Source organism: Misgurnus anguillicaudatus, chromosome 17 (genome assembly GCF_027580225.2).
Source record: "Misgurnus anguillicaudatus chromosome 17, ASM2758022v2, whole genome shotgun sequence".
Taxonomy (NCBI): Eukaryota; Metazoa; Chordata; class Actinopteri; order Cypriniformes; family Cobitidae; genus Misgurnus; species Misgurnus anguillicaudatus.
The window spans coordinates 29,857,342-29,874,338 of NC_073353.2; the positions used below are offsets into that span (position 1 = coordinate 29,857,342).

The 16,997-nt window shown below is 39.5% G+C and overlaps 1 protein-coding gene across 2 annotated transcripts; it reads left to right on the forward strand.

The window, feature by feature from the left end:
- Positions 1 to 719: 719 nt before the first annotated feature.
- On the forward strand, positions 720 to 8,588 carry inhbb (inhibin subunit beta B). 2 transcript variants are annotated; one of them, XM_055214827.2, is made up of 3 exons: positions 723 to 1,248; positions 1,359 to 1,680; positions 6,439 to 8,588. In XM_055214827.2, the coding sequence occupies exons 2-3, from the start codon at positions 1,494 to 1,496 to the stop codon at positions 7,218 to 7,220; spliced, it is 969 nt and encodes a 322-aa protein (XP_055070802.1). In that variant the 5' UTR covers positions 723 to 1,248; positions 1,359 to 1,493; the 3' UTR covers positions 7,221 to 8,588. The 2 variants fall into 2 exon arrangements, with proteins under 2 accessions (XP_055070801.1, XP_055070802.1); XM_055214826.2 differs by having other exon boundaries at positions 720 to 1,680.
- The last annotated feature ends 8,409 nt before the right edge of the window (positions 8,589 to 16,997 follow it).

Here is a 16,997-nt window from a genome sequence, read left to right on the forward strand (position 1 = left end):
TGGAAACTAGGAATGAAATGAGGCAGAAATAAAAAGTTTTTGTCGATAGATGGCGCTATAGCATCGACTAAAAAGGATTGCCATTGTTGAAGAACAATTTGACAAAGCAAACTGTACATTAAAAAAGACTAGTGTGGTAGTCCAACAAAAAAATCAAGTGTTAGTCAAGTATAATTTCTGAAAACCTGCCTAGGACCTTGCAAGTGCATCTGTATTATATAAATAAAGATTTGAAATATTACAGTTATGGGATGGGTTACACAACTGATCATCCAAAATAATGCAGGTTGCACTTGATTGCACTGATAAATAATAACGCAAATAGTTAAGTTTGCAACTGCGTCAACAAATACTAATATATTAAAGACAATTGATGTATATGTAAAGATGTTCTACTGCTCTGTATAACAAAAAACATAACTCTGTATTGTTGATAAAAGTTTGTCAAATAAATATAAACCCACATTTAAAAAAAACATACACTTATTCAAACACATCGCTTTATTTTGCATTTTTATTTTTTTGAAAGAAAATATTAACATTGTAAGTAAACAGCTGTACCATCTAAGTTAATATAGAGTAAACGTTTTAAATGATTGTCCCGTCTAATATAACGATCCAGTGGCTTTCCTAACTGGCTTACATTAATTTTGGCTATTGCACTCATTCATTCATTCATTCATTCATTAACCTGTTTTAGCGCATAATCTCTCATGCCCGTTGGCTGAAGCCAGGTCCCACGTGGTTTGAAGTATAAAACAGTTTCAGCGCGAGGTGCCTTTAGTGTCGTGATTGCACGAGAGAGCAAACCAAAGGACAACATCTCTCCTGAGACTGAAGAAACTCAAAAACATCGGGATTTTCAACACTATCACTTAATAAGCATCAGTTTTAACGAGATACTACTGGAAAGATACGACTTTTGTGACTACACTGAACTTTAACGGAGTTATCGGTGTTTTTATTTCCGTTTCGGTGAAAGTTACGGAGCGCCAGTGACCGCTTTATTTTGTTCTTTTGTGATTCTTTGCGTACGTACACGTCGTGTATAACCTCTTACTTTTCTCGGCAAGTACGAGATGCTTTCGCGTTTTTTCGACTGAAACTGATAAAGACTTGAGTTTTGTCGTGTAACCATCAATATGTGCTCACTTTCTGCCTCGCAAAATGCTTGAAAACATTACGATGAATGGACATCTGTCACAGGAGGTCGTTGGAAGTATAGACTTGTCCTGTTTGTAGGTCACGGTAGGGATTTATGAACTGATTTGTTTGATTGTATGGACACGTTATTTAAGAAAATGAGTATTTACATCTTCCCTGTAACCTGTTTGATGGCTTGCGTGCTCTCGCTCCAGTACACTGTGGGAGCTGAGCGCGTGTCTCAGGATTCCCAGTGCGTCTCGTGTGGACTCGGGCATCGGGATGATACGGGCCAAGTGGACACGGACTTTCTGGAAGCGGTTAAACGGCACATATTGAACCGACTTCAGATGAGAGAGAGACCCAATATCACGCATCCCATTCCTAAAGCTGCCATGGTTACGGCGCTGCGCAAACTGCACGCGGGTAAAGTTAGGGAGGACGGGAGGGTTGAGATTCCCAACTTAGACGGACACGCCGCCTACAACAACGACGTGCAAGAAGAAACGTCGGAAATAATCAGTTTCGCCGAGTCAGGTGTGTAAAAGCACTCGCATGCCAACTGTGTTAAATAGCTCTATGACTTTGGTTGGTTTTAATGGGACGTGCGCCCTTTGATCTTACGTTCAGATGTAATTGATGCGATTAGAATACGTGACCCCATATAATTAGATATATGCTGGCAAATAATAATGACTAGTTTGTCGGATGGTGACCTTTATAGGTGGGTAATGAGAAAATTACGATCCGAGCATCATCGGGAACGCCAAGTGAGCATCAAACAACATGGCAATCAAAGTATTATGGATAATCTGCTAATAAGAGGGCAAGACCTGTGTCACGCCTTTATTTCTTTATTAAACGATAATATGCCTATAAAAATCTTTGTTCCTAATGACCATAAGGAATATGGGTTCCTTGAAGTCATTAGCAAAGTTGGGTTAAGAGCCCTAGATCTTATTCCATGAACTGCAAAGTTCATCAATTACAGGCCTGTGGTATAAAAGAGCTAATATGGAAATTTTGTCAATAAATCTAGAATAATTTTAATAATCTTACATTTTACGCAGACGCTTTTATCCAAAGCAACTTACAGCGCATTAAAGGGTGTATTTGTGTTTTTTGGGTATCGAACACATGACCCTTTACACCGTTAACACAATGTTCTACTAAGTTTATATATATATATGTAGGTGAATTCAGGTAGATTGGAACAAGGATTTTGACCATCATCTCAATGTCCAAAAAAGTCACAATCTACCTGAATTCACCTTGTCTATAGGAAGACTTATTATAACAATTTTAAACTACAGTTAAACAATAAGCAATACTTCTCTAGCATTTATAATCTTACTTAATGTTCATTTAAACATTTATTGTAACATTACCTATTAACATTGGTAACCTACCAAAAATAAACAATTAACAGTTGTACTTAATTAATAAACGCTGTACAAAGATATTGCTCATTATTAGTTTTTTGTTAACTAATACACTTAATATTAATGGAACCTTACTGCAAGTTGGTACCATATGTGACCCTTCCTGTAAGGTAAAGTAATTTTTAGTGATGTACTGTTTTCTACATAAAATCATACATGATGAAAAGAACATTCTGTAAAAATATAACCTTCATATCTTTAATATTGACTGAGTAAGGTCATGTCAAAGAATGAAATCAACGTGAAAGCAATAAGTGAAATCAAAGTTTGATGCTCCATACTCAAAATTAGATTCGGATTTCACAGACACAGGGTCACATATATGCCTTGTATGTTTTTTAGCCTATACGCATGTCAGGGATTGAGCCTAAATCTTGCAAAACTGGCTTCTTTATCTTCCAGTCTCGCACTGTGTAGCACAATTATCCTGGACATTATCCGAAGTCTTGCTCCAGTAAGAATGATCTGAACACGCTCATGACAGTACTGGGAGTACTGTGCGTTCTTGCTTAACCCAATATGTCAACATTGGGAACAAAAACAACAAAAGAAAACAAAAGATATCACTCAGAATAATGCATGAGACATTTGAGTCGCGGGTGACCGAGGCTGGCGTGGGGGTTGGTCTTCTTATATCCTACTCTGAACATGCATTTAAAATATCAAAGCTTCATCAGGCCTCTTTGCAGTGTCCCCTATTATTCATGACACCTTTGAACCACTGAGCAGCAATGCATCATGGAACCGGGTCTCCAAACCCCCATCTGCCTCAAGGCCAGCTGGCGCTAACCCCTTGTGTAAAGACTGCCAGTCAGGCCGTGGTATTATAGGAGAACCCCAGATGTATTCTGCTCAGAGGTACGTGCTAAGCGAAAAAGTTACATTTGTCAGGTGCAAGGCACAAATCACTGCAGCTGCGGGCGACTGTGCCGCCTCCAGTGTTGCATGCTCTTCCCTGCTTGCGCCTGTTATGTGGTATGATCGTAAACCAGAAGATGGTTCCTATCTCGCTCCATGCTTCAGGAGAGCAATAAGGAGAGGGCTGCCAAAGTACAGGAGAGGCCGGCTGCCAATTTCAGCTCTCTATTGACACTGTCCTACGGGCCATTTCAGAAGTATTTGGTGTCCCGTAGCCACAGAAGCGGAGCGATAGATGTTCGCTTCTCATTTGTCAGCGTAGCCATTCGGACTCGCTGAACTCTATAGGACCGGTTCAGCGCAGGGTATTAAGACTTCATTATTACACATTATTCAGTGTGGCACAGTGTCCGTAAGGTCAAAGAGCCAAACCGATCTCTTTAGAGTATCTTTGTGTTTTTGACATTTGATCCAAGCATAGAAATAAGAGCCCGTAGTGTTAATTGATTGATGGGCAGTCAAAATCTAATCAGGCATCATGCCATGCTCTTGATCTTATTGATCTTTGACAAACGGTTCACATTAAGCATTTAAAGCATGAGAGCGGTTTTCAGTGAACCACAAAAACTAAAAAGTGAACTTGATGAGGTCTTACTGTAAGATTATTTTTAAAGGATCTTTATACTGAAGCAAGGTATTAAAGGTTATGCAACGTCTGAGATCCTTCTAATACGTATGTGAATGACTGGTCACTGCAGAGACAGTGGGTGATGTGGCCACAAAGTGTACAATACCTTACTCTGTAAATGAATTAATGTCAAGCAGAAGCTGTTAAGACAGGCTCTGAAACATTTGTACACAACATTATGCAAGAAGATTTCTATCCAGGGGGCATATCAAGGTAGTTAAGGAGTTAAAAATAGCATAGGAATTGTCTTAACGAACATGTTCCCTTTTATCATAGTACATACTTGTTCACACCTGACATATCTCCAGGGCTCGATTCTTTGTCGCTCTGTGTCTGCACTGCGGGATATGAGAGGGTTGAGTTCCCAGCAGTTTTGAAAGTCCAAAATTACTGGTTACCTGCAATTGTTGCTTTGGATGCTGGTCAGCCAATGTGTAATGCTGGTGGTCCCCTTAGGCTTTTTAAGTAAAAGCCATGGTGGTCAACCTGTTTCACCAGCTATGCATTGTCTACCAGCTTAACCAGCACACGTGAATTTGTCTTAGTCTGCTTAACGATCACACCATAGGTGGTTTTAGCAGTAACAACATAAATAAACGGCTTTAGATTACCCTAGTTCAAATCATAGCTAAAGCGCATTAAAAACTAAATGTTTACTATATACAATGTTAACTACAAATCGGCCTCCCTTTACATAGCGGTGATCCATGCTCGCCATCTTCACTTGTCTTTAAGAAACCAAAACATTTGTTATTTTGTTATGAGGTATTTGTTCCAGAGTTCAGTTTAGCCACTAGCCAGACCATTAAACAAACAGAGACCGGAAATTACGTTCCATCCAGACGCGTAAAGGCCGTTTCACACGGTACACGGCAAGCTGCAAAATCGCCGCGCGGCCCAGCTTTTCTCTTGTATTGGAAGCGTTTTGTGCCGCATTTAAGGCAAATATGTTTATCTTCAACAGCGCCTGCCATGTCCAGAGAAGGGAGAGGATTTTGGGTGCACGAGCAAGGACCAACTTCGCTTCACCTCTGTAACCGCCACCATTTTGCAGCTTTCCGCACGTCTCCTAAGAACTAAACATTTGCGGTTGCCGCTTACCGTGTAAAACGGCCTTAACTGAGATAAGCGTGTGCGTCGGATGAAACCCTCTAACCCAAACTAGAATATTGTACAATACCTGAATAAATAATACAACTGTTATTGAATTGGTTGTCAATTTCCATGTATTGTTTTTTCGTTATTATGTTTTATTTGTTTTTATAATATTTGACTTAATTTTATTTCTAAATATTTAAAGGCAAAAAATACAAAGAAGGAAAACGCAAATAATTATCTAAACAAACATTTTTTCATACTTAATATCGATAGAAGCCATAGACTTATCAAATCCTACCACCCAGTATTTACCAAAACCCCAAATGGACAAGATAAAGGAGACATATAATAACCTACTTTATCTAAAGATTAATCCTGTATATAAAATGATTATTACAATAATTTATAGAATATTACATTCACTACTTAAAGTACCACCAATAAGAATATCAAAACAAAAAATGTATCTAATCTAATCAACCTCACTCTTCGACTAGTCAGTCAACCATTGTGACCCATTGTAAAGCCATCATATGTGACAAACTGAAGCACACTAATCCATAGGTATTACCGTTGAACCATACTAATCCATACATAAGATGGTTATTTACTCTTTAACTCCTAAACTTACATCAAGATTACAGAAAAACATTATGAATTTTCTACTTCTTTAGCTCAAGTGAATTTTTCCAGTTGTCTATGTGGTCAAAACCTTTAGAATCAAATGACAAAAAAGCTTTGCATCATGGACTTCACAAATTACTACACTGTTGGCCAGTGTCATGTAAATGGCCTTTATGTTGCCTCATCATGCCTTTCGAAGGCCACACGCTTAATGCTTGGCTGTGCCATAGCAGTCTCCTAATACCTCTCACGGGGCATTGTGTTGTCAGTCTCTGAGGCTCCAGGAGTTCTGGGTTTTTTCAGCGCTCCTTGTGCACTCAATGAACCCCCTGGGGAAAGGCCCACGTCCGACCCCTCCCACCAAACATCTTTAGCCCAAACCACAAGGCCAACTGGACTTGGGCCCAGAGCTCTACTGAGGCACCTAGTCTATCTGGACAATTTAGGTGATTTATGTTAATGAACGTTGCTAAAAGGAAGTCAGGATGTGTTGGTGCCAGTCAGAGGAAACATGCATCTTGTTATTTTGCTGCACATCGTGCATATGACAAATCGTGCATTAACAATTTTTTTGATCCCCTACAGACGAAGTGACTCCATCCAAGTCCAACCTCTACTTCCTGATCTCCAATGAGGGCAACCAAAACCTCTATGTGTTGCAGGCAAACCTGTGGCTCTACTTCAAGCTGTTGCCTGGTACTCAGGAGAAAGGAACGAGGCGGAAGGTTACGGTGAGAGTGCATTACTACGAGCCTGGTGGACAGAGCGTGCACTGGCCCATGATGGAGAAACGCGTGGAGTTGAAGCGCAGCGGCTGGCACACCTTTCCTCTGTCTGAGGCTGTAAGGGAATTGTTGGGCAAAGGGGGTCGCCGGCAAGACTTAGACATCCACTGTGAAGGTTGCGAGGCCGCCAACGTTATGCCCATCCTGGTGGACCCCAATGACCCCTCGCACCGTCCCTTCCTGGTGGTTCGTGCTCAGCAGGCAGACTCTAAGCACCGCATCCGTAAGCGTGGCCTTGAATGTGACGGCACCAATGGCGGTCTGTGCTGCAGACAGCAGTTTTACATTGACTTCCGACTCATTGGATGGAACGACTGGATCATCGCACCGGCAGGGTACTACGGAAATTACTGCGAGGGCAGCTGTCCAGCTTATATGGCAGGGGTTCCAGGCTCCGCCTCGTCTTTTCACACCGCAGTGGTAAACCAGTACCGCATGAGAGGCATGAGCCCCGGATCTGTCAACTCTTGTTGCATACCCACCAAACTCAGCACCATGTCAATGCTTTACTTTGACGATGAATACAACATCGTCAAGCGTGACGTGCCTAACATGATAGTGGAGGAGTGCGGCTGCGCTTGAGATGCCTGCTAAAGTCCATGTTAGGACATGTTACGAGAGCAGTGACAGTCATATTTATGATCATTTTGAACCACATGCATATAGATTGTGTTATTATTTGTGCGCTCACAAAGTACAATCACACACGTGTGTGTGCATCAAGCAGTCGATCATCAGATATATGACCGGTTGGTACTTTTTCATGAACAAAAAGGCTTTGGGATGATAAGGGAAGGATAACACCAAATGGGTTTTTTCTCTAGTTTGCCATTTCTAGATTTAAATAAAGTGGCTCAACACAATTCCCTCCGACAGCAAAAAGGAGACGGACATTTCACTGACATACAAGTACTTATAAACCGTTCACGCGGTTGTACGAGCACTGACATTTCAACGTCCCTCCAACTTCAGAACTCCAGCACTTCAACAGCTTCCTTAACACAAATCATTCCAGCTGAGGTGGACATTTCAAAGGCATTTTCCCAGTCATTCCCAGAGACAATCCTAAGAGCAATGACTTCAGGCGTCTGCGGCATTGTATCAGTTGTGAGGGTTTTACTCAAACTGCGAGCACCTCTGGACAAAATCGTGTTGTGTGGCAGATTGCATAACCGGTTTAAAGCAAACTCCAGTGGCTGACATGCGCCCGCAGCGCTGCACGTCCTGCGGAGCGGCTGATATTCTGTCCAGCTGGTTTACAGTGAGTAAAGCACTTGCGAAAACTCTCAAAATGCACAATTTAAAGCACTTGCATATTGCAAAGCCTTCAAAAGGGTACAAAGAGGTGGACCTACCCTTGATCATAGTCCTTTTAATATAAAGTGCCGCATGAACTATGCAATGTATAGTAATCCTGAATCTTTTTTTTTTGTATGTACTGCTTGTCTTTAACTTTTTATCAATACTTGAAATGTGATCTTTCGCTTGCTTTCCGAAGCGGATCATTGTTACGATGTTTGCACTGAAAAGTTGCGGGACTAGTTAAAAGACAAAAAACTGCCATTGAAAATGTTATTTTTGTAGTAATAAACCGAGTTTTGTGAAAATTTATTAATTGTACCAAAGAGGCCAATATTTTAGCTATTATAAAAAGATGGCAAGGCCATTCCAATATGTGTATAAAATAAATATTGATCCTTCTCAAGAGGCCTAATAATCAGGGTACAACATTATGGATTTTATTCGTAGTCTCATTTTTCTACTATGTACAGCAACCAATGGAACAGAGTCTCTTCCTGGTCTTTCATTTGTTCAGTCTACTATTTAATAAGATTTATTTCCTAGCCATTTAGATAAACTGATGTCATCTCTGTACAGATATGTAAAATATTCTTTCTTAAATATTTTGTAACTTGAAAATAAATTCTTACTTTACATTCTTCTCTGAAATGTGAAGCTTTTGCTTTTACCCGCGCCGGAATGACAACACGGATGTTGCATTGCAAATCAGTGCGTGAATGACTTTGCATAAACAAGCCCAACTTTTGCATGCGTTTCCAAAAATATACAAAAAAGTTGCAATTCTCTGCTGTGTTTCTGCCATGAGGTCTACAGGAGTGAGACATGAGCACGATAAATCTCATACTGATTTAAAGGTCACATCAATTTAAGATACATACATCTACACTGGGTTATATACCCCTCACGTGCATGTAATGAGCTCCTTGCTTTAAAAATATTTGTCATTTTTAGTACACACTTAGCTCAAGGGCAACAGGTCTCTTACTCAATAACGTGTAGCCACACAAAGACAGATTAGATCACAGTGGGTCCCCTGGAAGCCCTATTAACATGTACTGCCTTTTCTGAGCCCTAGAGGCATAGATGCAAACACACTGCACTAAAATACCATAAGCAAACAAAGCGAGCCTGCACACCTACCAACGGTCGGGGCGGTTCGCCGAATCCTAGTACAACGCTGCAAAACAACAAGCGCATTCCAAAACACACCGCAGAGCACATCGACATCAGTCACGTAATTACCTGAAGTGTTGCTGTTGTGCATCTGTCAAAAGAGGCAGACAAAGTGGCGTGAAAAATTACGTGTTTGGAGAAGTCACTTGAAAATGACAGCACGAGAATGATGTGCTATGAGTCAGTATCGACACCCACAACTAAGGGAAAATATTTTGATATGAGTGTCGTAGTTATGCACACACACACACACCTATATATATAGGTCTATACCTGTATATATTTATATATAGATATACAGATAATTATATATAACATGGGTGTGTGTGTCAGAACTCTCTCTTTCTTTCTCTCTCTCTCCCTATATATATATATATATATATATATATATATATATATATATATATATATATATATATATATATATATATATATATATATATGCATACCACATATATATGAAAAAGTCTGCGAAAGCAGGACCAACGTGTGTGTTTGCAAGTGTCAATGTGTGAGAAAACGAAAAGGTGAGGACTCTGCAAGAGAAAGTGCAGCAGGTAGAGCAGTAAAGGCAGAGCTGTCTCGTCATGTAGCGGAGTGTTAACGGTGCCGCCACGACTGCTGGAATGTTAATGATACCATAGATACGCTGCAGGCAAACTCGTGAAGCCACACACACCCACACACATAAAAACACCTCAACCATCCCACATGATCCAACAATCTGTAAACACTATCTGAGGTCAAAAGATTTATGGTGACTAAATCCAATGCGAGATGACAGGAGGTAGAACACGCTCTGCATAGCTCGTGGTTATTATGAACATTCAATTGAGAAGCGAGTCATTTCAATAACAATAAAGCGCTCCACGTGCAATAAGTGAACAGGATATTCTGCAAAAATTCACTTCTGCAGAAGAAAGCCATACAGGTTTAGAGCAACACAAAGATTTTAGGTTCATATTTAACCCTTGGCTTGCACAAGGCCTGTGCGCTCTTATAGGGGATTATAGAGTGAAAGGAAAAGGCTTGAAAACATAAAAGCATACTTAAGAGAGCCAGTGAGAATTTAGGTCTATAATCCAGTCTGTGTACCTTTGCTTTTGCAGGTGTTTAGACAAACAATGCAACAACTATGTGTGTAAAGCACAGAAAGTCTTGAGGAAAAACATTCAAGTAGACAAAGTGTTGCTGGTTGAGCATTGCGTTGGTCATGGGAGTTATTTCCAGGCACAACACATGCACTGTGCAAAAGTCTTAGGCTTTCGTGTGATTATCACGTATTGGTTACTCAACTGTTTTGTCCTATTTTCTTACCCATTGTCGCTTCAGTTTAGGGTTAGATTTACATAAAATGACATCCCTACCCAAACCCAACTCTAACCCTAACGCCAGGCGACATATAAAAAATAAATCAGAAAAAATAGTATAACTAATATATAAAGCAAGCACCAAATCTAACCCTAAACCGAAGCGACAATGATTTAAAACTAGGAAAAAGCAGTTGAGTAACCAATACGTGATAATCACACGAAAACAGGAATTCGTTATACAATCAAGAAAAAGAATCAAAAAATTACGTGACTATATCACGAAACCTCGTAAGACTGGGAAGGCAATGATCTCTTTAACCCAGTGCTTCTCAAATAGTGGGGCGGGACCCCCAGGGGGGGCTTGAAGCGACACCAGGGGGGGCGCGCGAGACCCGGGGAAAATACTTTTTCAGGAAGTGATTTTTTTGCCCCGTCAGTTAAAGACATTACCCCCCAAACACGCTGATAAGCCGCTTGAGTTTTTTATTATTATGTATTGATTATATTTAATTAAATTTTTCAGTATCAAATGGTCAAAAAATATACTGTAAATAAGGATTGATTTATTTTATTTCAGGCAAATTGATGCATTTTTAGTCTTTTCTGTTACAGACAAAAAAACAATGTTAATAAAGTTATTTTTTGTTGTAAGTTGATTGATATTTCTTTTTTTGTGTTTTCTTTAATGTTAATAAGGATACAATGTTTTGCAGATGTGTAATTTTATAGACAAATATACTATTTACAGTCGCAGAGAGTTGGGGGGGCGCGAAATGTTTATTTCTTCCTAGGGGGGGCGTGACAGAAAATAATTGAGAAGCACTGCTTTAACCTAAATGAAATTAAATCCTTATTTCGAATTCTAATCGAATGACTTCAGTATTTTCAAAAAAGCTCAAGATGTGTTTCGCAGGGGCGGCCGGTGACTTCTTTTTCGTGGGCGCTCGATGCGAAGTTTGTCACAACATGTGTGTAGCCGTCATGTGTGTGGTTCCTTATTTCAAAATATGTGTTCTGCGCATTGAGTGCGTTTATGTGCATCACGTGTCTTGTCAAAATAAGTGCCTGCTGTAGATGCGTCTAAAGGGTTAATGATAAAAGAAACGCTCACGTTTGCCAGATACTCGCATAATCTCATGCATAATCAGAGTTTAATGTTAAGGGATTGTCTTGCGTGTATTTTGTGAATGTGAGCGTCTCTTTTATCATAAACGGTTTATCATAAGCGGGCACTTATTTTGACGAAACACCTGATGCACATGGTTCACATGAAGCAACAAACACATATTTTGAAAACGCAAGCATCACACATGACACACCGAAAACGTATGTGGAATTTGCGCCCCTCGTATGAGCAGTCACGAGCCCCACTGATGTTTCGTGCCAAGAAAGGTCACACTAAATACTGACTGATGTCTATAGAATACATTTAGTTCTTGTTTTTAATTTTGTGTACATATTTCCTATATTTTTATGTTTGTAAAATATATATGGATGGACATTAAAACTTTGCTAAAACAACATGTCTGGTGGTGGTGGCCTAAGACGTTTGCACAGTACTAAAAACATCTTAATAAAAGATTGGATAAAAACATCTGGCTAATGCATACAGTACATGTTCTTATAACTTAATATGCATAAGAGTCAAATGTGCTTATTTTTATAGCAATCATATACATTATCATATATCAATACATTTACACAGAATTATCTTGCACGAAATTGCACTACACACCAAGTCCATGTCTAAAGTGTGGATTTACAAGCTTCTTATTACACAGAAAACAGCCTGGTTTGTCACACTCCTCTCCCCCTGCCCTCCTCCACGTTGACCTCATGACTCCTTCAGCACTAGAGTACATTCAAGGCCACAAAGCTTCCATTTGTGTTGTGGTTTTACCTAGCACTGACTGGGGATCAGAGATCAACAAGGATCACCTCCACAGGGAACGTTAGCAAAGAGTCACCACAGTGTAAGAGCCGATAGTAAACGAAACCAACTCACACAAACTGAAAATCGACTGTCAACACAGAAGGCAGACCTAAAAAGATGTGGAAAAAAACAAATATAGCCTCATAATTTGGCAATGTGACCATGTCTGTGAAAACCCATAACGTCGTTTTTTGTGATTTACTGTTTTGCACACAAAATCATTCTACATAGTGTAACACAACCTTGATATATTTAAAGGGACAATTCACTTTTTTTTAAATATGCTCATTTTCCAGCCCCCCTTGAGTTAAACATCAGATTTTTACCGTTTTGAAATCCAGCTGATCTCCGGGTCTGGCGGTACCACTTTTAGCATAGCTTAGCATAATCCATTGAATCGGATTAGACCATTAGCAGCACGCTAAAAGAAAACAAAGAGTTTCGATATTTTTCCTTTTTAAACTTGACTCTTCTGTAGTTACATCATGTACTAAGTTAAATTTAAAGTTGTGATTTTCTAGGCCGATATGGCTAGGAACTATACTCTCATTCCAGCGTTATAATCAATGACTTTGCTGCCATAACATGGCTGCAGGAGGCGCAATGATATTACGCAGCAGCCGAAAATAGTCCCCTGCTATTGAAAGTTACTAAGGGGACTATTTTCGGGTGCTGCATAATATCATTGCGCCTGCTACAGCCATGTTACGGCAGCAAAGTCATTGATTATTACGCCAGAATGAGAGTATAGTTCTTAGCCATATCGGTCTAGCAAATCCCAACTTTTAATTTTACGTCAGTCTTAGCACACGTTTTATCTACAGAAGAGTCAAGTTTTAAATAAGAAAACTCTTTGAGTTTTTTTGAGCATGATGCTAATGGTCTAATCAGATTCAATGGATTATGCTAAGCTATGCTAAAAGTGGTACCGCCAGACCCAGAGATCAGCTGAATGGATTACAAAACGGTAAAAATCAAGTTTAACTCTAGGGGAGCTGGAAAATGAGCATATTTTCACAAATTATGAAGGTGACTGAATAAGGTGATGTCAAAGGTTGAAATTAACGTGAAATCAATTATTGAAATCAAACTTTGATGCTCCTAATCTCATTATTAGATTATGAGACTTCATTATCCTGCATTTCACAGGCAGGGTCACACAAAATTACATGTTGGCACCATTGTTTTGTTACTTCTACAGATCAGGTAAGAAACATTTCAGTACTGACCCTAAACTTTTGACAGCTAATATATGTGTCTATATACATCAGCTTAGATGTTTAAAAATAAATAAGTTTTGCTCTGCATTAACAGAAATTCATAGGAACATTGCTTAGCTTTGTCTCTACTAATAAAACAAATTGACATAGACCTAGGTCTGCAAATTGCCTGGGCCAACTGAGGCTTCTTTGTGGCAATATTCTGAAGGATGAGATTATTTTAACCTTTGGAGAACCGGCGAAAGCAGGAGAGAAAGACGACTTGTGCCGCTGAGTAAAGCTCCTCGCACCCATCGCAGCAGAGCCAAGTGCAAACAGCTGGCCTTTTGTTCAGGCGGGCAGAGTTTCTGCTCACATTCATGTGACGTGGTGCATGCAAGGGTTGAAACCGCTGACGGTGATTGTGACAATGACACGTACAAGTGAAACTGCAACTCGGCTCTTTCTTCGAGTTCACAGACAAAGCCCTTCTTACTCTCTGATCTCACAACACAAGGAAAATATAGGGAAAAATAAGGGCATATTTGGATGTGCCGGAGCTGCGAGGGGAATTCCATTGGAGGGGATTTCAGGTGCGGTTGTACATTGTTTTCTGGCCATCATTCCTGCGTGGTTCATCACGGCTGACTGAGGGTTCATTATTTTGCAGGTGCATTATTGTGTTCCATTGTTCCGCCTTCGGGGGCTTTTTATGATCTTACCAAAACGGAGATGCTGAGTGTCTGAAGATGCAGACGTCTCCATCACGTGGAAGAAAGAAGACCTTTGTGAGGAGAGAATGATGTCGGAGGAGATGTGTAAGAGAAAACGGCAGGGGAAAGAGTAACGGAATGTCGCTCCTGGGTGACACGCCTCTCGGTTAAAAGGAAGCCAGAAACAATGACACAAAGAGAAAGGCAACCTGATCAGATGAAAGACTTGACATGCTTCATGCTTCAACTCGGATGTGGACCAATTCAATGTAAGATCTATAGGGAGGATGTTCTCAATAGTATGTAATAGTAGGAAAATAGTGCATCAACCAACTTATAAATATGTGTGTTAAACATTCAAAATTTACAAAAAAAGTTTTTAAAAGCCCTCACGTAGGAAAGGTGACCATGCATCAAGAATTCCACTGATGTTTTGCATTGCAAACCCAAAGTATCTCTTATGCAAAGAGAACAACACTAAAATCCTAAATACCTTGGCTGTTGGCGCATAGAAACCATAGAGGACAGTTGCCGTAAGTTGGAGATGTTTATATCTCATGTCGATAAAAACACAATGGGATGCTTTTTGGGCAACAGTGGAAAGCAAGGTTAGACATCTGTTAGACTTTGTGCTTTCCCTTGGGGTTGGACATGATGACTCAAAGTCTATGGTTATCATCCGACTCGAATGAATTTCACAGAGCGTCGAGTCAAAGTGATGATGAGAGCCACACACATCGTGCGGTTCTATGGTGGCTCTGATGATGATGATGCTCTGGCTCTAGATACCATCTTAAATTTTCCACTCTAAAAGGCCTCACTATGTGAGATTGGACCCGTGCCCGTAATCTACCACCGGGGAAGCGAACACAACAAAAGCCTCTGTTTTAATGTGGATCCCATTGTGTGATTTAATGTAAATACATTGCTGAATGACATTTACAGGTGCATAGCGAACATTCCAGAGAACTGTGCCAGAACCACACCACAGGTAACTATTTAAGGGGAGTAGAAACAAGAACTGAGGGAAGATCGTGTTAAAACACACGGCAGCCAAGATAAAAAATATCATCTGTAAACCTGTAAATCCTCCATACTGTATATACAGTATTGTGTAAAGTCTTAGGCCACAACCAGTTTGGTTGATTTAGCAATGTTTTATTGACCATCCATATTTATTTTTCACTTTCTTTACTAAGATACATTCAGAAAATACAGGAAATATTTACACAAAATGTAAAAGCACCACAATTTTTACAACAAAATGCCGCCTTCTGGCAAAAGTCTGTATTAAGTGTGACCTCTGTTGGTGTGATCTCAACTCTTTTGAGGCGACATCAGTAGATTAGAATTAGAAATTAGTATTTCATTTCATTTAGGTCACACTAAACACTTTATCATATAATTTTTTATTGTTTTTTAATACTGCATATAAAGTTCCTGTAATTTCTGGTTGTATTCCAATAAAGAGACCAAGAAGAGATAAGTATATGATCACCATTGCAAAACAAAATTTTAATCTTGGCATGGTGGCCTATAGTGCCCATTTACATTAATTTTTTCTACACAATCCTATTCATTTTTACTCATTCCCCAACAGCAATTTTTTTAAAGTTACCTGCCAGCATTTTTTGTGATTTTCACAAAAGTTTCACAAAATGCCTTCCAAAAATGTTTTCTTATATTTTTTCTTTTTTCAATATATGTAAAAGGAATTAACAGACCCTCTGCAAACAAACAAAACAGAAAAAAGGTTTCATCCTATCTTCATTTGTTCTCTTTTAAACCTCTCAAATATGGGTAGGGGAGAGCGGGGTATGTTGTCACACTTTTCACACTGTCTAACATTTACTGAGCACCATACATCAAAATGGTATAAATCTCATACCAAATGAAAGAAGGAAGTCTTGGGCACATATGTTGTATTCATAACATCTTTATATCTTATCTCATTACAGAGTTGTAGACTGTTGAATAGTGACTGTGCACTTGTGACAATTTGCCCCATCGGAGGGTAAGTTGTCACACTAGGGCGGGTAAGTTGTCACACTAGATTATCTAAAAATAAGAACACAACTACTTAATTGTGAATATTGATTTTAATTTTTAAACTCAAACCAAACTGGAAATATAAACATCCGTGCCTGGAGAATCTGGAAAAACAATTATTTCAATCCAAATAATGCACATTTCAATTAAGTGGCAAGACCACTTTACTTTGAACTTTGGTTCAAATGTTCTATGGCTTTCACATAAAACCAGATAACTGAATGGAACGCTGCAGATAACTTGCTTAACTTAACATGTTTAACCTCTGAACAAAACAGATGCCCTGTATGACTAATAGGACTCATCTCCAGAATCACAATTCTGACACACATAAATTGCCTGGCCTGAGGTGCAAGCATCATTGGCCCAATTGTTGCATTTTACACATTTTACCCAGGTCTCCTTTGGACGACTCTTTGAAAATGGCTCTACACAGACGAGGCAGAAGCACTCTTCATCATCTGATGATGAGTCTTGCATGATTTTTCTTCTTTTAGCTGCCTTGTTTTTCATCGGTCCAGATTTCTGCTTCCCTTTCTTTTGAAACAGCTTTTTGCTAGATTGAGGCTTATTCTTTTCTATATCATGTTTTCTGAGCATGTTCGATGTGTTTGTTTGTACAGGGGCAAGTTGTCAGATGTGACGACTTGCCCCAAAGTCATTGAGACAACTTGCCC